At 39.0% G+C, this 24,280-nt stretch overlaps 1 protein-coding gene and 1 pseudogene across 1 annotated transcript in view; one reads left to right on the top strand and one right to left on the bottom strand.

Moving 5' to 3' along the window:
- Nucleotides 1-24,280, top strand: part of KHDRBS2 (KH RNA binding domain containing, signal transduction associated 2) — a 387,570-nt gene that overhangs the window by 252,463 nt on the left and 110,827 nt on the right. The window contains exons 5-6 of the mRNA XM_044422177.1: nucleotides 12,705-12,832; nucleotides 16,839-17,034. Of these exons, the coding sequence (XP_044278112.1) occupies nucleotides 12,705-12,832; nucleotides 16,839-17,034 (324 nt within the window). The remainder of the gene's footprint in view (nucleotides 1-12,704; nucleotides 12,833-16,838; nucleotides 17,035-24,280) is intronic.
- Nucleotides 2,249-8,327, bottom strand: LOC123018996 (annotated as a pseudogene).

Here is a 24,280-nt window from a genome sequence, read left to right as displayed (position 1 = left end):
ACGGCCGCAATAGCCTACTACCGTGGCTTAGTCGACGGATCACCCCTATTTTCTCATCCTATTCTCAAGAGATTTTTGAAAGGACTGTATAATCTTAATCCATCGATTAGACCGGTTATGCCCACGTGGAGCCTTTCTGTAGTTCTACAGGCCCTTATGAAGGCCCCCTTTGAACCTTTGGCGACTGTGGATCTCCGAATAGTTTTGTGGAAGACGGCGTTCCTTGTAGCTGTCATGTCAGCCCGGAGAGCCAGTGAGCTTTGTGCCCTCCGCATCGACCCTCCTTATCTAAACTTCCACAGAGAAAAGGTCGTTTTACATCTCGACCCATCTTTCTTGCCCAAAGTCTCTACACCTTTCCATACAGGACAAGACATTGTACTGCCTGCCTTTTTTCCATCGCCGTCGAATCCCTTGGAAAGATCTTTGCACTCCCTCAACGTTCGGCGTTGTTTAGCCTTTTATCGATCGCGAACGGAGTCTATTCGGCGATCCAATAAACTGTTCATTAAATATTCGGCTAGGGATCAGGGCGACCCAGTCACTCCTCAAAGGCTCTCTAAGTGGATAGTCCACACTATTATCTTGTGCTATCAGTTAGCTAAGCTCGAACTGCCTACAGTTCCCCGAGGCCATTCCACTAGAGCTGTCGCTACGTCTTCTGCATTCGCATCCGGAGTTCCGATCGATGACATCTGCTGAGCCGCTACTTGGGCGAACCCTTGCACCTTCGCCAGGCACTACCGTCTCGATGTTCGGGCTCGACGGGACTGCTCCTTCGGTAGAGCTGTACTCTCCTCTGTCCTACAATGAGGACACCTTCCCTCCTCCTTTGATGGTAAGCTTGTTAATCTACCCATATGTGTGATGCACAGAGGCCACGACGAAGAAAAGCAGGTTGCTTACCTGTAACTGATGTTCTTCGAGTGGCCATCTGTGCAGTCACACAACCCACCCGCCGGCCCTGCTCGGTGTCGGTGAGTGGACTCATTCATCGGTACCGAAAGTTTCCCATTTTTTCTTGGTACCGATCCCTTTTTCCTATCTCATACTGAGAACTTTTCCACAAGGGGGAGCACGTTCGGTTGTCAAAGACTGAACAAATGGTGGACGCTCCGCTCTTTATAGGCCATGGGGGAGGGGAGCGGAGCTTCCCGCCAAAAACCGTTAGCTATCAATCTTCCGGCCAAAGGCACTGCACAGGTGCAGTACCCATATGTGTGAATGCACAGATGGCCACTCGAAGAACATCAGTTACAGGTAAGCAACCTGCTTATTTAAAGCTCCACTTAACTTCCTGTTTATTCCACATACATGCTGTCAATTGTCTGCAGGAGACCTAGGTATGATTGTGCTGAAGATCACTTCTAGTTAGAATGTTTCAATGAGCTTGATCGTTTGTGTGTGAGAAGGAACAACAAAACTGCATGAACAATTTTTAAAACGACAACTTGTACATCCATGGGTTTCATGACACTTTTCGACAGAGACTAACTGCATAGGAGCTGTTCTCCACCCAGGACATGGTAAATCAGAGCGGTTCAATCCAAAGTCTTACTGGAAACAGGGAACACTGAAAGCACCCTTACTTGTTAAACTGCCAGTTGTGTTTCTTTTCTTTTTATTTTCCAGTCCATCTTTTTATTTTTTTGAAAAAATTCTGACATTACAGAATTAAACTGAAATGTATAAATCCCACTCTTACATATCATGACATTACAGAAAAACTTCATGAGCCAAGAAGGAGGGAGAAGCTTATAAACTAAAATATGAATTAGCACTAACAGCTGAACAAAGAAAAGGAATTAAAATGCTGCAATTTTAAAAAAATCATGAGTGGATGGGTAAAGCATGTAGAACTGAAAATTTGCAAACAAGTTAAAACCTGGAATCACTGACTGCTCAGAAACTACACAGATGGGGATGAACAGCAGAAATGGGTAATGACTGAGGCAGTACTATTTATTTATTTAAAACATTTTTATGCCGCCCCCATCGCAACAAAGCCTCGGGGCGGTTCACAACAAAAACAAAATATACAAATATAACAATTATACAACAAAAATATTAAAACCCGGTGCATCTCGGCTTAAAAGATTTAAAATTCTATAACAATAAATTAACAATTAAAATAAGTTTTAAATAAAAAGGTCTTAGCCTGGTGCCGTAAAACAAATAACGACGGCGCCCGGAGGACCTCTCTGGGGAGTTCATTCCATAGATGAGGCGCCACCGCAGAGAAACAGTACTAGCTGCTTCCCATTCCACCAGTCTCCAAAGAAAGCCTGACATTAATTAGGTATTGAGTCAGGCTAATGCTGGCTGCAGACCCAGTTATGGTAACCTGCCTGTCAGTAGATGCTTCCACTGAATTGGCAGTTTTGATCTGTGCCCCAGATATCTGGCGAATCTCATTTTTCTTGGTGCCCTGACACCCAATGATACAGCCAATCAGATAATTTGGAATGGTGAGTTCATGAGAAGTAGTTTGAGCTGGTACATCCAAACCATTGGAAATTGTGACTGTTGCATTGCCACGTGGTGCAGCTTAGTCAGATCTGGCTGTGGAATGGCATACTGTCCTTGAATGGCCAGGGCGACTTCTTTTATATTGTTATTTATTTTATATTGTTAGTTTTATATTGTTATTTTTGTATTATATTTTATGTTGTGAGGCTTTGGCGAATGGGGCGGCATAGAAATGTTTTAATTAATTAATTAATTAATAAAAATGAGGTAGGCCTCTTGAGGTGGTCCTCCCGGTCAGAGTTGAGGCACACTGATGGGGCAGTGTGGGGGTAGCTTGCACTGCTGCTGCTGTGTCTCACCTGAGTGCCTGCAAAGATGGTAGGAGAACTGGATGGCCTGGGTCTGGGGCTTGCGGGACACCCTTTGGGGGAGACTCCAACATGTTTCCACAGATCTGTTCGACAGACTCTATGATGGACTGTGGAATCCCGGCAATCATGATTGCTCTTTCAGTAGAGTTGGGTAACATGTCTCCTGCCACCTGAACCTGTGTCCTGTGCTCTCTTTTATCGCCTAGATCTTGCAGCCTCCTTTCCCAAAGAGATAGCCACATTCAACTGCCAGTTGTATTTCTTAACACAACTTCGTTCTACATAACCTGACACTGTCACCATTCTGAAAATCTGGCTGTAGACCTTCAGTGCACTGGAATGAATTGGAATGTTGGCATGAAATAGGAATCGGCATGGAAGGTGACACTTCTGTGATCACTGTGAGAAGGGAGATCTTAGATCTCCATACCAGTGAAATATTTAAGTACATATCACTGAGTGTTGTGATGTTAAACTGAAGGTCTTTCATGGAATAAAGACAAGATGAATGGTCTTTGTATGCATGCTGTGAAGAACAAACGACTTGGCAAAACTGGATTTCATTTTCACATTTCAAATGATACGAGAATCAATCTACCTGGACCATGTAATAAAAGGTTTGTAGGAAAAAATCATTTTTTAACTGATTTTTTTTCAGCATACCTATTTGTAGTCTTTTCGTTCATCATGGAGATCAATATGGTCATTCTAAATCAGTACAGCTGTGATAAGTTAAATTCCAGAAGCTGCAACTTAAATGGCTACATAAGGATAATAGCATAAAATATTAGATACCCAAATGCTTTCTCTTTCAGACATCCCAGTCAGCTGTGATTTTCCTTACAATATATTTATTATGTACGCATTCATATATATGTATATGTATATGCATCCTATTGTAATGGTATTGGTTCTTAGCTTTATCCAGAAGAGCTCTAAACTGGCCCCATTCTAATCTTCCTAGTGAAATGCCATGCTTTCTGGACTCACGTGTGTAATGTATATACAGTCTCCAATTGCGCCCATCTGCTTGGATGGCAATATGCCGATGCATAGATTGGCTTGATTATCTCACCAGAGTATAGGTGCCAAGCAATGATAGATTTAGATGGGCAGCCTGCAGAGCACCATAAGTGACAAGCCGATTGCCAAAATGCTCCGCTCTGTGGCATTAGTGTCTCGACACTCTTTTATATTCCACTTCATCATGTCTATTTGCAATTTTGTGAAGATGTTGCCTGCCCAGAGGTGAGATTTTAACTCAAGAAACAGGAAAGTCATCACAAATGATATGAAGCTACTGCTACTTGCAATCTATTATAATCTGAACTATACAATGTGCCACAAACGCAAAACAAAAACTAGAAACACATGAAACTCAGGCATTTACTCCCATCCACAAACTGCACATCCACTCACAAAATACATGTAGCATGCACTTGTGGCATATTTTCAAGGAATTATGGATTTGTAACATTTTTTAAATTCTGTGTGGAGCAGATAGGAGAAACTTTCACAAGGGGATGGGGCTGTAGTCTGGTTATACAGCACAAGTTTTGCACTTAGTCTTGCCTTAGTTTTATTCCTTGCTGTCTCCTGATAGAATGGCAAAAGACTCCTGTTTGAAAACCTGTACAGCCAATAGCTGAGTTTGCACGTCGTACAAGAACCCTACTACAAACCAAGGATTATTCAAGAACTGTTTAGCCCTCAAAAACTCACAGTGGGTGAGTTTACATGACATGGCAACCCAGCTGTTGCCCCAGTCAGGGCTGTATATTCAAGTTCTTACCTGCATGTGCCATGAACCATCATGGCTTAAACAACCTATAATGAGCCTAGTGTGATATGCAAACCAAGACAGTGCCTGTTGGTGTAATATTGAGCTATCTGTGGTTTGAATTGGAATAACACAGCTTCACATGATCATTTGGATGGCCATATGTAGGTTGAGTTAAGGAAAAGAATAGAGTAAGGTGGCCACTTACACATCACCCAAAAGTAGAAAATGTGCAATCAAAACATAGATCTGCATAAGATCTGCATATACTAATTTATATGTATGGATGCACATTTTGAACTAATTGGCATATAGGAAAATTAAAAATGAAATAGATATGTAACACATCTCACCATGGTAGGGAAGCATGTATTTAGGAGTCCGTGTGTCAGATCGACCTGCTGTCAGTGTGGTAACAGCTGTGATTTCCTTCCTTACGGTTCTTCGGCTTCAACCAGATTTGAACTGGATAGTCCATCAAATAGAATAGTTTCAGAGGTCTATCATCTGACAGGTCTCCAATACAGAGGACCATAATCTCTAGAGTAGAACACCTAACCACCCTGGTCTAGAGAAAATTGCTTGATAGAGTACGTAAGAATGACTATGCAGCAAGTGGAAGGGGAGAATCTGCATGCCCATTCCAAGCAATTTATAACCAAACAACACCCTGGCTTAATAGACAAGATGCTGTTTGCTGAATATCTTAAGGAGAACCAGTACTTTGTTTTCAATCTAGTATACTGTGTGCAGCACAATACATCTTAGTTGTGCCAGAACAATGACAATACATGCTATTATCTAGACAGTTTGCAAGCACAATGAGAATGCCTTCTAGGTAGCACAAGCCCAGGAACGTCTGCTGACAGAGCTGACCAGGCATACCTCTTTCTGAGGTTAAATGATGGCTGAGGGAAATATGTCCGCTTGCCACGGACAACACTCACCACATATAGATAGTGTTTTTCTCTTTGAGTACACATCGTTACATCTGTCAGCCAGTGGTAGGGAAGGGGCTGAGAGGGAAGATCACACTCCTCAGTGGTTGAAGGAAGATTATTGCTTCTACAGTGCCTCTGTGAATGCTTTCACGGTGTCCTGTCAGCATTTAAGAGATTCTGCAAGCCAAATCCCAAAGTCTCATTCAAGTCTTTTTAGGTGAAATAGTTTTGCTGCAACTCGGTGTATCCAGATGGTATCTAACAATGGAAAAATTAAATACGATTTGTAAAACAAATCATTGCAAATGTCACCTCCCAGATGTAATTTTTCATACATGGTGGTTCTGCCCAGCTAATCATAAATACTGCAAAGTAATTCATAAGATGACAGTCATAATTGTCAAACTGACCTAGCATGGTATTATTATTGAGTATTTTCCCTGACTTGCTATGTACCAATAATAAAGCTCTAATTGGAAACCTGTAGTTTGCTGCCAAAATTATAAATGCTAAAAACTAGACATCTGGGAGTGCTAGGCAGTAAGTTAATTGCTTTACTAAGATGGGTTAGGTAATAATGAGACCATATCAGAGCGGTGAGATCCATTTGTATTATTTATTTTATTTATTACATTTCTATACTTGTGTTCTATAGCAAAACTCCTCCAGACAGTTCACCCTAAAATGTGTTTCTTCCCAAAGGAACTGAGCTCTTAACTGAATGGCTGCTTTAAAATTGTTGCATTGTCTTACATAAACTTTTACATTGTCTTTTCAGTAATGCTGCAGTCTAGTGGTCTCTCTTTTCTAATAAAGCTTCTAATATAATACATTTACGTTTTTATTAAAGATTAGCTTAGCCTGTTTCTTGGACAGCATGAAATGTTTACAGGAGACCTGGACATGGCAGTTCTTTAAGATGAAAAATCCAAAATAAATTCCAGTATTAGGCTTAAACAGCACCTCAATTTGTTTTATCAGATGTCACAGAGTCCTCAAATATTCCTCAGCTTAAAATGATTCTGTGCTTTCAAATATTCTAAAACTCAAAATATTTATATGCTATATCACAGTGGATTGCAAAATAATTAAAACTGGCTCCAACAATATACCAGTAGCACATAAAGTGACAGAGAAAAACAATTTTTTCCAGTATTTGAGGGCTTGATGCTCAGATGTCAATGCTTATCCTTGCAATGTTGCAGTAGGAAGAGTTGTATCTCTGAATCTGTAAGTTTTTGCACTTCTGAGTTTCTGCAAGTTATTGCAGCATAAGTAACAAGTTATACTTTCAAGATTCTGGTGGCACTATGAACTCACTTGATCAGCATGGAATGATACTATTACTCCTGTGTGAAATTTTGGATTTTATCCAATCTGTCAGAAAAAGCACATCTTTAAATCATATCTTTTATCTCACAGATTGACAAAAAAAGGTCTGCTTTCAAGACTTCATGAAGAAATTAACACTCTTTATTTCCAAATGCTTCAGTTCCAAAATGCTTTTCACTGCTTCCTATGCCAACTAATTTTCCCCTTGTATTCCCCCGTTTTCTCTTGGACCACTTGAATAATGAGCAGATCATTATTCTAGGACTGTACATGTCGCTTTGGATAAGGGTTGAATATGTGCAGATGAGACTAACTTAGGGATGCAGAGCCTTAATTCTTCAGTGCCTTTGGCACTTTTCAGTTAGTTTGCTTAAGCAAGCCCTTGTAGGAACCATCCAAATACAAATACCAAGGCACACAAGTGATCAAATGGTACATAACTAAAAGGTTTGCTAAACAAATGTTCCAATGTTCTAATCTAAAGCGATTCTACTATCAGTGTCAACCTTCCAGGTGTTTTGGACCAGGTACTATGACTTCTGGCCAATATGGCCAATGTTCAGAAATGCTTGCATTTGTACTCCAAAGCACCTGGAGGGCACAATGTTGGGGGAAGCTGTTCTGTACCCTGATCACAATCCAAAAGAAATCTCACCACTTCAATTCCCATAGTGTAAATTACAATAAGCAGTAATATTATGGGTAATCCTATGGGTCCACAACATCTATGGGACTTGTGGAAGAATAATGGAGAAAAATAATTTGAAACTACTTATTTTTCTTACTGTATTGTTATATTTTATTCTCTGGTATGACTGAACGTTGAAAAAATAGAAAGTTATTTGAGGATGAATTCAGGTGAAGAAAATCCAATTATGTTGCAAATCTCAAGGAATACTATGTTTTCCAAATCCCTTCCAAAATTTCACATCATGTATGCAGAGTTTCCTATATTTAAATGAGTCCATTGTTTGGCTTTTAGAATTCTACTTGCATTCTAATGACAAAGTGGCTGAGTATTTGTTGATTTGGTCACTATCATTCAATGAAATGCTTGCTGCTCTCTGGCGTCATTCCTGTCACCTATTCTGGGCATTTGCTGCTTCCACTAAAGTCTCAGCTGCGGCATTTCCCTATACTGACTAGGAAGCTGAGCTACATAACATGGAGGCACAAAAACAGAGATAGACCCATCAATAACCAAGTACCAAAATGGTAACAGAGCAGGGCACAAAATGGCCCCTTGAAATTGCCCACCATATCTGTGAATAGATGAATTGGGGAAAACATTTTGTGCAATTCATTTAGGAAAAAAAGAAACTTACCAACAGTTTTGGGGTTGTGGTTCAGCATTAGCAGTGGCCAGCTTCTTTCATAACCTGTAAGAGCTTTGTTGTTGTTGCCAGTACAAGAAGTTAGTGATGGCAGCCACATCTTTTCTAACTGAATTCTCTACAGTTTTACCCAGTTAAATACCTGGATAACCAGGTATTGATTCTGTGTACAGCTTTCTGATGCCCAAACTCCTCCTTTTTTATCATTGGCTACTTGAATGGTTGATTCTACTGCCTTCCTCTGGGCAGCAGCAGCTGCTGCTGCTTCATTTGCATCTGTATTGCTCAATAGCCAATGCTCTCTGGGTGGTGTACAATTGATAAAATACAAAATATAAATAACAGTGAAAACATGATTTAAAAAAAACCCCTGAATTTTAACACCTTGAACAGCTAAGACAGGTTCATGCAGCTTGGCCTCCTAAAACAGCTGAAAGTCCACCCCTTTCAGTGCTATTTAAAATTGTTAATACCTTGACATAGTCTTATCCTGGCACTGAAAGAATAATAAAGTTGGTGCCAGGCCAGCCTTGCGGCATGAGAGAAGGGTGGAGAGATTGTCCCAAAATTTGGGGATACTACAGAGAAGCCCCTCCTTTTAGTTGCCACTGATGAAAGCTCCCCTGGAGGTGGCAGTCAGAGGAAGCACCCAGATTTTGTACATAGTGCCTGGGTAGACTGCAGGTTGGAAGAAATATTCTATGAAGTATTGTGACCCCAAGCCATGCAGGACTTTAAAGGTTAAGCCAGCACCTTGAATCGTGCTTTCATGTACACAGATACCCAGTGCATGTGGGCCTGAACTGGTGCCATGCACTGGGCTTTCTGATTCCAGTTATCAGTCTGGCTGCCAGACAAATGCACAAGATGCAGTTTCTGAACAGGCTTCAAGGGAAGTATGAAGAGTGCATTGCAGTGGCCTAGCTTAGAAATTACCAGAGTGCAGATAATTGAAGCCGAGCTTTTCCTGTCCAGATTGGGGCATAGCTGGGTCACCAGCTGAGACTGGTACAAGAAACTCCATGCCACTGAGGGTACCTGAGCTTGAAGCAACAAAAATGGCTCAAGGAGCTTCTCCAAGCCACAAACCTGTTCCTTCAAGGAAAATGCAACCCCATCCAGAACAGTTTGAGTACCCTCCATCTGGTCAGAGAAACCATCTGCCAGTGCTATCTCAGTCTTTTCTGGAGTCTTTTCTTCAGCTTTCTCCTAGTCCTCTTTATAACATCACAGGAAATCTTCCTGCACTGAAGACCACAAACTAATTCTGATCCCAAATTGTCAACTTTCGTATCTTACCTGGCATTTTCCTAACTGCTCTTTTCCACTTAGCTAGAATTTCCGTACTGATATTCACAACACAGAGCTGCCTCTGTAAGATATGACACAGCTCCAAGCTGTGCTTCTGGACACCAAAATGGAAGATTCCCATACATACAACAAGTTGAAATACCTAGTTTCTTAAGGAATCTTTTATGTTTATAAATGGCAAACTATCAGCTGCAGTCCTTGATTGAGGTGATGCCTTGTCTTGCTTCTTCATGAAATGGAACACCATTCTCCAATCTGATAACCTCCAAATCTGTTAGACTGGTAAGGGGATTATGGGAGCTGTAAACTAACAAATACTCATAGGTAACTGGGGGATTATGGGAATTGCAATTCAACACATCTGCAGGGCAGCAAATTGAGAAGGCATTCTATTGGCCATAGAGCAACCAGTAAGCCCCCTTAGAAAATTCCAGGACTTGACTGGGTGTATATATAGGAAAACAGGTATCCTGATCCAGAGTTGTTTAGGGCTTCGTATGTCAACAAAAGGCCTTGAACTTGGCCCAGTAGCCAACAGGCAACCATCACAGTTATTTTAACACACAGGTATAAGCATAACCCCACATAGGCATATTATGAAAAACAAATAGCATGAGAAGGAACAGAAGGGGAATGATAGCCCAAAGGAAGGATTCTGTGTATAGAAACATAGCATGCCAAAAAAAAAGGCCTTTTGGGATATCTTTTTGAGTAGCATGCCTTGAGGCTCACTGCATCAAAGATTCATTCTGCCTTTTTATTATTCCTTTAAAATGAAACCACTTTGATATTCCCTTTTTCCTTTTATTTCGTATTTTTATTTGTGTAGGTGATGTTGTTATTACAGATCTATAGAAAATTGTCATCATGAGGCTCAGCAGGTTGTAAATAAATGACTGCGGTGCTTTAAAGATATGCAACAATAATGGTCTTGCTTTGGAAACAAATCTGGCCATTCTGCTACTGCAGCTTTGTCTTTTTGCCTTCTCTGTGATTACTTGGAGGTTAGAAAGAAAGGAAAGATGTCATTTGATCTGGGTTTCTTTTTCTTATGAAAAACTAATTAAACTACAGTGCACTTTTACTGCCTGAAAACTAACAATTGCATTAGACATTTTCCAGTGTATACTCCACTCAGGAGAGAAGTCCCAATACTTTATGTTTATGACCACTGTAGAAATACTGCACATATTCTGTGATGGACATCTTATGTAATTACTTTATCAGAAGAAACATTCATTCAATCTTCTGCTTACTGATTCAGAAGGAACGCAGAGTGCTCTGGAGTCAGTACCCTGAGATTTTTCTGAAAGGCTGTCCTTCACACTACTTCATGGTGTGATGCTTTATCAATTAACAATGCAGTTTTTAAGTGCTGAAGAAGGCAGATGCTTCTGCTTAGAAGATGTTTGCAGTTCTATGGCGAAGAAAATCATTTAAAGACATAGTCAAAGTTCATAAAATTTATTGCTACTAAAAATGCAATCACATCTTTCACTGTATAAATGAGAATTTCTGCTTGGTCCCTATAAAAGTAGATTTTGTAAGAGGAGGGAGGAATCAGAATGCACTACCTCTTGAACTCATCAGCATTCTCCAAATCCCACCTGGAAACTCATTTTGAATATAGGATGTATCCATTGAGAACTTTTTTTCACATGAAAATCCATTCATATTTTCCCAAATGTATGCATTGTTTGTGTAGCTCTTTGACAAGTACATATTCTTCTCTCATTAGAGCATTTTTGGGGTGAATTTTTCAAATGCATGCATGCTGTTGAACAATTTCTAAAATTTTGATCTGCAATATCATTGCAAACCCAGGAACACATGGCCTTCAACTGCAGATTGAGTCTGAATCAGTGTTTGCTCTGGAATGTGCTAAAACCCAGTACATTCTGATAAATTCTACTTGCAGTATGTGTATTCATATTAGATCAAATGCATATTGTTTCAGAATTCCATATTCTAGCCAATGCAGCCTAACACCACTTCCCCCAAAATAGCCAACACTTCAGGAACCTGGATAACAAACACTGGAGCGCACTGTGCTGTACTCAGCATTCTCTTGTGCCCGGTCCTCTCCTGCCCTCCCTCAAAGCAAAGCGGGTAAAACAAAACTGGTCTTTCTTGTAAGGACAGCAGAAGCCACGCTTTCTCAGCCACAGTCCTTCCTGCCCCTCAACGTGCCCACTTTTGTCACATGGGCATCATAACAGGCTTTGCTTGCTTTGCCACTGGTGGGTTAATCTTTAAATCTTTAGCAGCATAAGACCTGTCTTCGTTGCTACTCTTTGTTTGACATGCTACTACCTGTTTGCAGCTACACTACATTTCTGGATTTTTCCTGTATGTTGCGATCCCTTTGCCATGAGGGAAGGCAAAAAGAGGATATGGGAGGAAGCTGTCTTCAAATGCTAGCACCATATCCCTAAATGCAATCAAGTAGAGTTTATTTATTATTTATTTATTTAAAACATTTCTATGCCGCCCCATTCGCCGAAGCCTCGGGGCGGCTCACAACATAAATTAAAATATAATGCATTCAAAATATAAAACAAATTAACAATATAATTCTGTAAGGCTTGGGGACATGCCTTGAGAAAGGAAGAGCAAGCAAGCTGGGGATCTGGATCAGGTAATGGCACCAGGTGGCATAGCTAGAATCCAGGTAATGCCCAGCCAACCATGCATTATGGCAGTGCTATTCTAGCGTGTGCTTTGAATGGTTGATTGCCCAAATTCAGAAGTACCACCGTAAGCATCTTGCTAAAGGACTTGAACATACATAGGTTGAGAGTGTGACCATACACTATTCCCTCCGCCACACATTCTTTCCAATGCTGATAACCATCTGCACAGGGCTTAAATATCCCATACAAAAAATATAAGGCTGAAAGTCTAACCGCACGTATAGAAAGCAAGTTTCACAGAGTTTTGTTGGACTTAATTCTTTTTCAGTGCACTTAATTTGAACATGTATCCAGTAATCTTCATTGCTGAATACACTGATACATAAATTATTTGTTTTTTCAAGAAGCACTCTATGTAGCAAGAGAATGTATTTCAGCACTTTTGGAAATATCTTAAAGATTGTATTATGTCAAATAAAAAAGTGACTCAAGTAGGAAAGATGACAGGTGTTCCACTGGCTTTTCTTTTTCAGGACTATAATGATGAAATCCGTCAAGAGCAACTCAGAGAATTATCATATTTAAATGGTTCAGAGGATTCAGCTCGTGGACGAAGCATTCGAGGAAGAGGGATCCGAGTTTCCCCTGCAGCTCCTTCAAGGTCAGTTGATTTGTCTTTACAAGCAATATAAATAACTCTACATGAGCTGCAAACCCAGGTACAAGTTCCCTAGTTTAAATACACTTACAATACATTGATAAATATATAGATAAAGGTTACTTTGAGAGAAGTTCATAAGAGAAAAAGTGGGAGTTTTACTTACATGTTTGGTTTTCACCAAACCTCACCTGATCACTGAAGCTGAAATTGTGTTCTAAATACAAGTATATATGACTTGTTAACAGAGAGAATGAATGATAACCATGACAAAGTTCCAAACCAAAACACAAGTTACCTGTGGCTTAAGTCACAATATCTTCAGTTGCATTTCACTGGAGTAGGGCTCATATTTAAGAAAAGGTAAACATGTCCAACTGAATTCATACAGTCTCAAGCCTACATGATAAAGACTTACTTCTCTCTAAAACTTTTAAATAACTCCTTTGTAAAATGGCCATATTTCTAACATGGCTGACCTGAGCTTGTGTACAAAGTTAGTTCTTCAAAGTTAGAAAGAATTAGCTAACAGTGACTTAATGAGAATAATAAAGCACCATGTTTCAGTCTAGTACAGTTGCCATATTTAGGGCCAATACAACCTCACAAAACTAGAGTTTATTCTAAGTATGATAAATTAATGTAAGAGTCATTTCGTATATCATGCTCCCAAAACCTGGTGATTTCAATGACCATACTGGCTGGAGATATTGAGTGCTATCATCTAACACATCTGGAGGGTGCCCACTGGGAAAGGTGGCCATATATCATAGAAGAACTTGGTTGACCATGCATGCATTTTAATGTGTACTCTCAACAAACTTATCAAGTGGAGAGTGTTTGGTAGCCATTACTTTTATTCTACATTTTGCAGGACCACACATGCATTTCCTTTTCTGTCACCATAAAGAAGTAAAATGCTGATTCCAGATCACCTTGATTTTTCTTTAATCGTAGCATCAGTCTGCTGTTACAACCCTCCATGAGCCTTCATGCATCATTAGCCCTGCACAGACACGTACACAGATGAGGCATTGTGGCTGCCTCTGCCAGCCCTGCCCCTGATGTTCTTGCTTGGAAAATGGCAGGTGCTTACAGGTCTTGGCCCCAATGCTTTTATCAATTCTTTGTATAATCTATGCATACAGTGTTTAGATTGTACAATTTACATGTAAGGATGAGATGCCCAATGTATTAATATCTGGAATACCCAAGCACTAAGTCCAACAAGCATGCTCATGAACTCTCCTACCTGTACATAAGTTGTCCGTAGGAAGTTCTTAAGTTCACCTCTTTATTATTACCATTCTATAGGATATAATCTTTTTAACAAAGCCAGGAATTTTCAATTGAAATTTTGCATACACACTTGACTCATTGCATTACTTCTATATTAGTTAAGAATGAGCTATTGTTTCTCCTAATATTTTTCCTAATATCTCCTTGTTTTAACTTTGTTCCCTCATGCAACCAATTCTTCAACCTCTGAAATATTCCCTCTGCCCCCTAGGTGGTTTGGTTTGGTTTGGTTTGGTTCTGTTCAGTTTGTTTGTTTGTTAGTAGGAATTGTATTCTCTGTCAAGCTTTATTATGCTAGAAGAAAAAAAGAAGTCATGCTATTTGACTTCATGACTTCCTAAACTCCTAAAATTTATTTTTCAACTTCACTATAGCTCAAAATGAGTTCTTACGAAACTGGCTGCTTCTACATGCCTTTCACTGCTATATTTAAACATTTTACAAATATACTTAATCTTCATTAAGTTTTTAAAAAGTATTCCAATCCTGTTTGCTATAGTGTGTTTTTCATTTGTTGATTAATACAGAGGGAATCATTTAAGTAAACACTACAATAACAATGTTTCTAATGAATTTTCGTATTCATATTGTAGAAAGACATGTATCTTTACAAATAGCAATACATATTGAACCTTTCACTTTCTTTGTGCTATTTCTGTAAAGTTACAAAATTGGAAACACAATTTAACTAATAATTTTCCGAGATTGACTGACCTACCCGAGCAAGTAATAGAACCAAATCAATATTGGCTTATTCTTTATGAAACATTGTTGGGTTGGGGTTAAATCAATATGAGGGGAAATTAAAAAAGAAGTAAACTACCCAGAAATGTCCATATTTTCAGTCAGACAAAGGTGACATTTACCTCTAAAACCATTACAAAAGTGTTAGAAATATTATTTTAGTAATGAAGAGTTGCTTACAAATGGGATGTTTACTACATTTATATCCTAAGAGCTCTTCTACACAAGGCTGTCAATCTATTGTATTTACTTCTGCTTTTGTCACAGAACTGAGATCCAAGCACTACACAAAGAACATTTTGCCATATAACCTCCTGATAGCACTGGTAATTGCGGAATAGTGCAATTACATAGATGGGAAAATGTGTTTCCTTTAACTTTCACAAATTATACTTCATTTTTCCTGCTCTTAACAATGAGTGGAAGGTGCTGTTTGTAAAAAAGCAAAACTGGGAGGTCATAATATTGTCTAAGCAACCTGTAAATAAGTGTGAGTAGAGAATGCCAACAGTGCCATAAATATCTCATGTACAAAAATTCTAAGTCTTCTTTCTAAAAACTCAGGATTATTTGTGTGTGTGTGTGTTTACCTTCCCAATACTATCCTCGCAACTCTGTGAGGGAGATCATACTGAGTGACAGTGACTGGGCAAAGGCCATTCAATAATATTCATGAGTGACAAGGAGTTTGAAAATGGGCCTTCACCACTGATTTGGTACAATTCAGATGAGTATGTAGTCATACTATATGGCTGCATGTCCCATATATATGGTTGATTTCTCCCTTCTCTGGTATTGGCATGAGCTATTCATTCTGCAATTACTTTCTGCAAGGCATCTTTCCCTTACTGTCTTCTCTTGGCACACTACGATATTTTAATTATGGATTTTCTTTTTGGAAAATGTCTCCCCATCTTTCAAGTCCCACAAGGTGGGTTCCAAGTTAAGCACAAAAGTTACAATAAAAAGAATGGGATAAAACAAATAGTTCAGTCAAATTCTTAAAGCAGCAGCAGCAGAGGGACATGAAACAACCATTTAACAGAAAGCGGGAACAGTTTGAAGGCACAGTGAAATAAGCATGTATTTGCCACATTCATAATACTCAAGGGAAAAACAACTAATCAAATCCCTTTTGGAAGGAAGTTCCACCATTAGGGTGCTATTACAAGACGTCTCTCTCGTCTCTGCACCAAAGTCACCTCTGAAGATTGCAGAAACAATGCAGAGCCTTAGAAATTACACACAATGTACAATCCAGTTTGTTCCAGATGATGTATTAATAATACTTCAACTAGCCTAGTTCCAAGTAGGATTTGATGGATGATAATCAGTACTTTGAATTGTGCCTAGAAACAAATCAGAAGCCAGAGCTACTGAATATCATGGTATATGATATGTTCTGAGAAGGAAACTTCAAAACCCATGCTGGCTTCTGAAGTTCCAAACAACACTGTTCATGCCAGCCCCACAGTGAGCGTTTTGCACTATTCCTGTCTGGATGTGGTCAGAGCATGAGTGACAATGGCCAGATCTACATGATCTAGTAAAAGATGCAGCTGGTACAGAAGCTGAAGCTGAGCAAAATCATCTACGTATAAATTATGTAGATTGATCTATACAGGCATAGTGGATAGATGGTCTGTCTTGGAGCAAGTCTGTAATCTACCAGGCTTCCTTCCATATATCATGTCTTTAGCCCACCCCAAAATTTGCATAAATTATAGCCTAGCTGAGCAACCATTGTGCCATGAAACCCTTCAACTATCTGCCAGCTGAGGAAACAAGAATGTTAAACATACAAGTTTAATGATTATATGAATGTTTGAAAGAGAGAGATCAGTTCTATAAACAATTGCATATCTCAGCTGATTAGAGCTTGGTGTCACAAGCAGCCAGAAGTCGTCTTATTAAAGAATTTCACAACATTATGAAACATGAAACTGATTTCTCTGATTTTTCTTAGGGGACGTGGGAGTGCGATTCCTCCTCCACCTCCTGGACGAGGAGCTCAAGCACCAAGAGGAACCCCAGTGACACGTGGAGTACTCCCAGCCCCTCCTGTAGCCAGGGGTGTTCCAACCCCACGAGCAAGAGGAGTTCCAGCTGTACCGGGTTACAGGCCACCCCCTCCCCCAGCACATGAACCCTACGAAGAATATGTAAGTACCTGATTGTCAATAACAGAAAGAAAGAATACATCTTTAATGTCTTCACAAGTGCTGATTTACAGATAACATTACTAATATTCTGAGGGCACTATCTGTACTGCAGACAAATTCATGGGATAAGTGTTGAGTTAGCTTTTGCACTATCTTAATCACTGGTGGCTGTTGTGTGGCGAGTCATCCAGTGTCAATGCCATTGTACAGGAGAAGTCACAGCACATGATGTTTTGCTTTTTTGATGACCCTTTTGGGCGATTCTGAGATTATCAGATTAACCAATTTAAGTCAAGAAAATTGGTATTTGAACGAATGGGACTAATAAATATTTCTTATTAAATGTTCACCCATTTATTTATTATTAATTATCTCAGTTTTCTTTATTTGTCTATGACAACTTCTAAGGTTTCAACATGGATGACTTGTAATAAGTAAAGCTTATGTGGTTTTGTTTGTATCATATCTGCTTAATTTAATGATGTCCAAAAGGACAGATTTCTTAATAATTCATTTCTTCCAACAGCACACTTAGAAAGAACAGAACAGTTCTTTGATATTGTTAATCTAACATCATCAGCGATCTGCCATTCTCTTGGTTCCATCTGACATAAAACATGAATATCTTTCAAGATTTATTGCAGAATATACATTTTTTGATTGGATGGGGTTTATTCTTAGAAATTCAATGCCAATTTTTAAAGACAGACATTGAAAATATTACTAAGTTTTTAATTAATACGTGAGTACCTTAATGGGAGAAGGACCACAATTTAAACAGGAAGAAAAGAAGAACAAAGAAGGAGCTAATGTGTGTTGGCCATGTGGGGTTTTTCACTTAAAGAGAGCAAATCACAGAGATGGCTTTTGCCTTGAACTTCTTGTAGCTTAATGTGATGGGCAATAGTCTGGAGTGGCTGTTCTAACTCAGCACTTGAAATATAAGTCAAAGTCAATTGACATGGAGAGATCTGAAACCAGTTTTGTCCAGTGAGGCAGAGTTATATGAATTTTCTGGGGAGAAGCAAGGTGTTTTAAACTGAAGGTGCTGATGTGTTTTGAGGCTTGCCACTTAAAGCAAAGGATGTGGTGAGCCACATTTTAATTCATCTTTTTAAACCCACATTTTAAGACAGACTGACTTGAGCTCCTGGCCATGACCTTTATGGAGAACTAAATTTACTTGTGAAAGTCCTATTTATGTGTCCTATTAAGAAATGGAGAAACACAGTTGAGATTTTGATGGGTTACTCATTTGACATCACATCAACACTAAGTGCAGTATGTCACCCAGAGACTCAACTTGGAGTATGGGCGGCAGACAAACGCATTAATAAATACATACATACATACATACATACATACATACATACATACATGTTGGAAGTAGAGGTGGAAAGCATTCCTGGCTTTATTTAGTAGTATGATTTAAGATTTGCTTGTTTACCACTTAGCTTTTCTTTATCTGTTTGAAGAAATTCATGTTAAAGCCACTGTGGGCATGGTAGCGCCCAAACTGACTTCCCTGAAACCTGAGTGACTTATTTTCCATAATGGAGCATCTCTGCATACATGTGCAGGGCTGTTCTATGCATCACTTTTTAGAAATAGGAGTGGGAATGTAACTAGTCTGTGTTTTCTGATGCAAACATATGTATCAAAAAGGAAGACTTGACTGACTGCATCACCATGATAAAGTTGGCTCTGTCTCTGAGTAAAATGTGTGCAATGGCCTTTACTGGGGTTGAATGATGGCTACAGAGACATACCTAATTATACCCTTATCAAAGTTGAGCCTTTCTCATTCATAACCTTCATTCATTTCTCTTGAGCTGATGAGGTATTTCTCAAGATGGAACCTGATATAGATGCTGGATTCATCTATGTTTCAAAAAGGAGTAGTAAGGCTACTTTTTGTAGAGAGTGTTTTATTTCATAAAAGAGTCCTGCTTATAATAACCTTCTCATCCTGTAAGTATGTGTTATAGGCTATTTCTCAAACAACTCTGCCTTTGTTTCTCTGCATGAGGAAACACAGTTATTCATCAGAGTTTTGCTGATGGAATTGGCAGTATTGAATAAATGCGGTCTGTTTCCTAAGATTGTGTTCCATCTTTGGTCTACTTAGAGTAGACCCATTGAAGTGACTGGGGCTTCAGTTAGTTCAACACTCAATATAAGCACTAATTCTGATGTGGGCTGCTATTGTGCCAGTCCTATGGGAAACATCTATCTATCAGCACCACTATTGCGGTTGAATTAGTCACGGAAAGTGTGAAAATGTATCGCAGAAAGGTGGCTCCAAGCAACTGTAAGGGTACCCTAATTTTATGATCATTGTAGTTAAAATGGTGAAGTGTGTTAAGGATTTCTGCAATACTCTTCTTCTGGTCAGTGTTAGCATAAAAAAGACTCGAGTTAGAAGTTCCTTGTCTTGATGTGCTTAGAAAGAGAGAGGCAGGGAGAGACAGGCCCCCAACATTTTTCTTCCTGAAAGGAATACAAAAGGATCACATGGTTGTCCTTATTAGTTCATGTACATCATTCTTCTGGCCAAGCAATGAATAGGCTCTTTTCACTACACAAGAAAATGAACACTTTTGTTCATTCTATGCTGTAATTTGTAGGTTACCTTTAGCTGTACATGCATGAATATACAAGGTTTCTTGATCTAGATGTGCAATAGCCAAAGTACAGACCTACATCCTGGTAAAATAAATCTCACATTCAAAGTATTTAATTGGAAATGTTCCTTCTCTTCAATACCCCCACCACAAATCTAAAGAGAGAGACATAAATAGCTGTGAGTCTGTGTCCCATAACAACATCTATGCATGAGTCGTACAGTAAATTATAATTTTGGAAGGAACTGTAAAACAGAGAGAGAGAGAGAGCACAAAATAAAGAGAAAGAAAATGAAGTATACCACTTTTAAAGCCATACCATTTCTTTTTCTGAACTGCTCCCCCCCCCTTTTTTAAAGTGCTGTTCAAATGATTGAAAATGAAAGCTAATGTCACATTCAACTGTTTATGCTCCATTGACTATTTACATTTTTCAATAGTTTTTAGGCAAGTTGAAACAACTGTAGTTATCCAGTAGGTTCAAGGACAATGATGAGCATTACAACTGAAGACATTTTGTCACATTTTAGCATTTTTGCACAGAACTGTTAGGATAGTGAATATGTTAAAAAAATCTTCACAGAAGCATTCAATTTGGAGACAAGGGCTTTTATTTAACACTGAAGCTGAATCTCTGGAACTTGAACTATTACTGCAGCTGGAGTGTAAATGGAAAGAAACTGCACTTCGTGGGATGGGAATACCTAGACCTAATTTGGTGACCGTAGTATAGTGGATCTAGGGTTCGCAGGAATGCAGTCCTGGTACGGATACTGTTTTATTAGCAGCAATGCTGATGTAATTTGACACACACACGCTACTTAGATGTTCCTGTTCTTCTTGGGCTTAGGAGTAGCTAGTGACAAAATATAGTTCCCTGTAGTAATGCAAAGTATTTTGGACTGGCTTGGTCTTGAAGGAGAAATTAGGGCCCAATTAGCGATATAAAACTGCTCTAACTGGTTTGTTGATCTGGATCAAGAGAGCTGCCTGAAGTCTTGGGCTTTCCTTTGGCTGTGGCTTTAGGACTGTTGTGGATAGTGCCCACACTTCAAAATTTGCCATCACACCAATTTGTTGGTGATGTTGTACTGATGGAGAGCAAAAGGATGATTGCACATGTGGGTCAAACATCTGGTGCAATGAAGGAAGGTTACTTCTAGTCTCAACTGGTTTGTTGAGTTTCTCCCTTTGGGATATATGCATCCTGAACCCCTCCGCACTGTGTGGGAGGAAACTATTCTGGGTCTCAAAACTAGCACCAAGGTAAGCCCTGGCTTAAGTGGAAGAAAGATTGAGATAATTTGATAGATCCTGCTAAACACCTTTACATTAGGAATGAGGGAGCTTGTTGTTTGAGCTTGCTGAAATCTTCCAAATTTCACCAAAAGATCAGTTCAATTTACTCCAGTTTTTGTCTATGTTTTGTTTTCCAGTACATTTACATACGGAAAGTGCACATTGCTGTGAACTTTTTTCAGATGTGTACACTTTTGCCATTGATTAAGCATGAAAATGCTATTCTTAAAAAGAAATGTGTGTTTCACAAAATGTTGTTTTTCACAAAATATACACTTTTCAAGCTAATTCAGAAATGTGCAATCATTTTTTAAATGTTCTTCTGTTCCCGTTGGCATTGTATATTGAACAATTTCAGTTGATTTGGAAACTGAAATGAAATCCTAATTGCATTTAATTGCAATATATACACTTCTAAATTTATTTGTCAAACTTATACAGCAATCAAATTATTTGTCAAGCAGAATATGCCCTTTTGTGTACTTTAAAAATGTATTTTTATTCATGCTACTTTTGGTATTTTACTTATTTCCACCGTAGACAATGAATGCTACAGTGAAAACTACAGAGAACAGGAATGATTTAAAAGCCTAACTTTCCAAACTCTGGGAATTTGACAGATGGAATAGAATAACACATTGATTTAAAGTGATGGATTTGTTTTTATGCCGAAGGCATGTAGATAAAAAACTAACTGGTATTTACTAATATTTTCAGTATCTTTAAAACTCAGATTGTATTTTTTACTGTAATGACAATAAAGAGTAGATTGATTATATTAAGAAGACTATATGGCAGGTTGAAGAATATTATGAAAAATATAACGGAGGATGGAAGGCAGAAGATAGTATTTCTGTTTTGTGTATGTCACTGCATTTAACCAAGGAATAGCTGCCATTTCTTTGGGATATTTATCTAAAATACTTATACAAAACTAAGTAATTTTAAAAAATTACAAAGGCATGTTTTCACTTGAAAATCAAGAGTGTTTTCCAGCTAGTGGGATTGTGGATCTCAGGAATTCAGAAAGAACACCATCCACAGAGAGTGTGCAAACTCCATTGAACATGAAACATTCAAAGTCCCAACAGATGTGTTCTGCATAAATAACATTTATTTCATTGGGCATGGAGATGTTCATGGTGGACTGTGCTCCTCTCCTTTTTGAATGCTGTCTCAAGATGTAGATCTGTTGATGCAATTCGGCTGAAAGGGCATACAAGCTGAAAAGTAGGTTTTTGTGTCCATATCCATTTTCTACACCTCTAATTTTGGCCCCAAGGCTGCTTGAGTAATAATGGGACATGAACCAGATGACTGAGAAGATTTTCCTTATCTGACCAAATATCTCCTTTCAGGGCAGCACAGCCTGTGTGAGAGGTGCATGATTCATTCTCCCATTCATTAATAGGCTTTCTTTGGACTTTCTTTCTGTGGGCCAATGACATTTGCAAATTACCTACAGCCTTCTAGACTTCATTTGGCATTGTCCATAAAGTTCACCTGGTCTCTAACTTTTGCACACTGAATCTACTCTGCTTACTTTAGGTGACTCCACTGAATTGTATAGATCACACAGGAAAAGATGAACAGTGGTTATCTATTAAAATTTCCCTATACTCTCTTGCCCCATTGTTGGAATGCCCTGGTCTTTAAAACCCTCACTCCTGTTCTGGAGAAATGCCTTAAAGAAGGTCTATGCATGGAGGTAACTCTCAGATGTGCCCGTATAGGATTGTAAAATTAAGGGAAAAAGTTAGTTTCCTCTTTAGTCTGATCCTAGCTATGCAGTCAAAGGCACCTTCATAATTTTGGATTATCGTGTATAGGTTTTAAAACAGAATACAAGAAAATTAGTTCTAATACACTATACCTCTGCGTACAGTTTCCACAACTCAGACTTTTTAGCATGTAATGCATCTCAAAGTGTACATTAGTTTTTCAGTGTTTTTGTTAGGTCAGGTTCATCTCTAAGGGTTATTTGTTAAAAAAAAAAAAAGGAACAATATAATTTTGCAAAGCGAGCACCTCTCCTGACTGAAATATTAGATGATATGTTTCAACTTTAAAGGGTTTCTATTCATTGCCAGATGGAGTTTAAGAGAAGTGCTGACACAGCCTAAAGTGCAATGTTGCTATGTTTGATGCTAATACAACCATAGCCTAATAAATATTCATATCAATATATAGTAATCTAAGTGAAAGGTAACTGCCAAGGGAATATTTTGGCCTTAGCTTGGCCCTTAAATATTCATATTGCCAAGCCTTTTCACAGTCATACTGTGAAATTCTACACTATAGGAGAAGTCTCATCTTCACCATCTTCTCCTTTTTCCAAAGTCTGAATTCAATATCTTTCACAATTCCCTTAAATTCAATATTCTACTCCTCATTTTTTCCCTAACCCAAAGCATTTTTCCCCAGTGCTATTAATTTCCTTATAAAGAACTAATTACAAAAAAAAAATAATTGCAAAGGTTTCCTAAGTGCATCTACTATCTTCAGAAGACCATACTGGCTGGGAATGATGGGAAATGAGGTTAAAAACATCTGAAGGGCACCAGGTTCTGAAAGGCTGGTGTAAAGAAGCCATGTTGCCTTTGAATGAGCAGCAACCGTGTCTGTTCGTAGAGACACCTAAGCTGGCCACAGTCATACATACCTTAGTTACATCCGGTTTGGAATACTGAAAAGCCGTCTATGTAGGGATGCCTTTGGAAATTGTTCCAAAACTTCAGCTGGGCCAGAATGTGGCAGCCATGCTGGGGTTGGTTGACCCTTGTTGGTTACTAGGAATATGTGGCTACCCGCATGTTTCCAGGCTTAATTCAAACTGCTGGGTATAGCCTGTAAAGTTCGAGAAGGCTTAAGGCCAGGCAACCAGAAAAATCACTTTATCCCATACAACTCTGCCTTGTTCTTCAGATATCCAGGAGAGGTCCTACTTTTGAGACTGCTAAACTTCCAAGGTGTGTTCGGTGGCAACATGAGAGATGGTCTTTTTGGTGGTAGTTACCAAGTTATGGAACTTGCTCTGCTATCCATCTGCCAGCAAGCAACGACCAGGGCTGTCTCCAGCTAGAAAGCATTCAGTTAGAAACTACTCCTCCACAGGTCTCCCAATCCCTCATAACTCTTAAAAATAATTTTTAAAAAAAGCTTCACCAAGAAAGCCTGGCTTTGCTGTGGTGGCCAGCTGCTGCTCCACTTCAGAAGCTCAGAAGGGTCTCAGGAAAGGCAGCAGCCTCAGATCCACAACTGAGCATTTGTTAACTCTCACATATGCTCCTGCTATTCCAGAGCCTTAACCTGAGCAGAGAGCC

Source organism: Varanus komodoensis, unplaced genomic scaffold (genome assembly GCF_004798865.1).
Source record: "Varanus komodoensis strain SLA01 unplaced genomic scaffold, ASM479886v1 scaffold12, whole genome shotgun sequence".
NCBI lineage: Eukaryota > Metazoa > Chordata > Lepidosauria > Squamata > Varanidae > Varanus > Varanus komodoensis.
The sequence above is the reverse complement of the archived record's forward strand: the minus strand, read 5'-3'. Positions and strand labels throughout refer to the sequence as shown.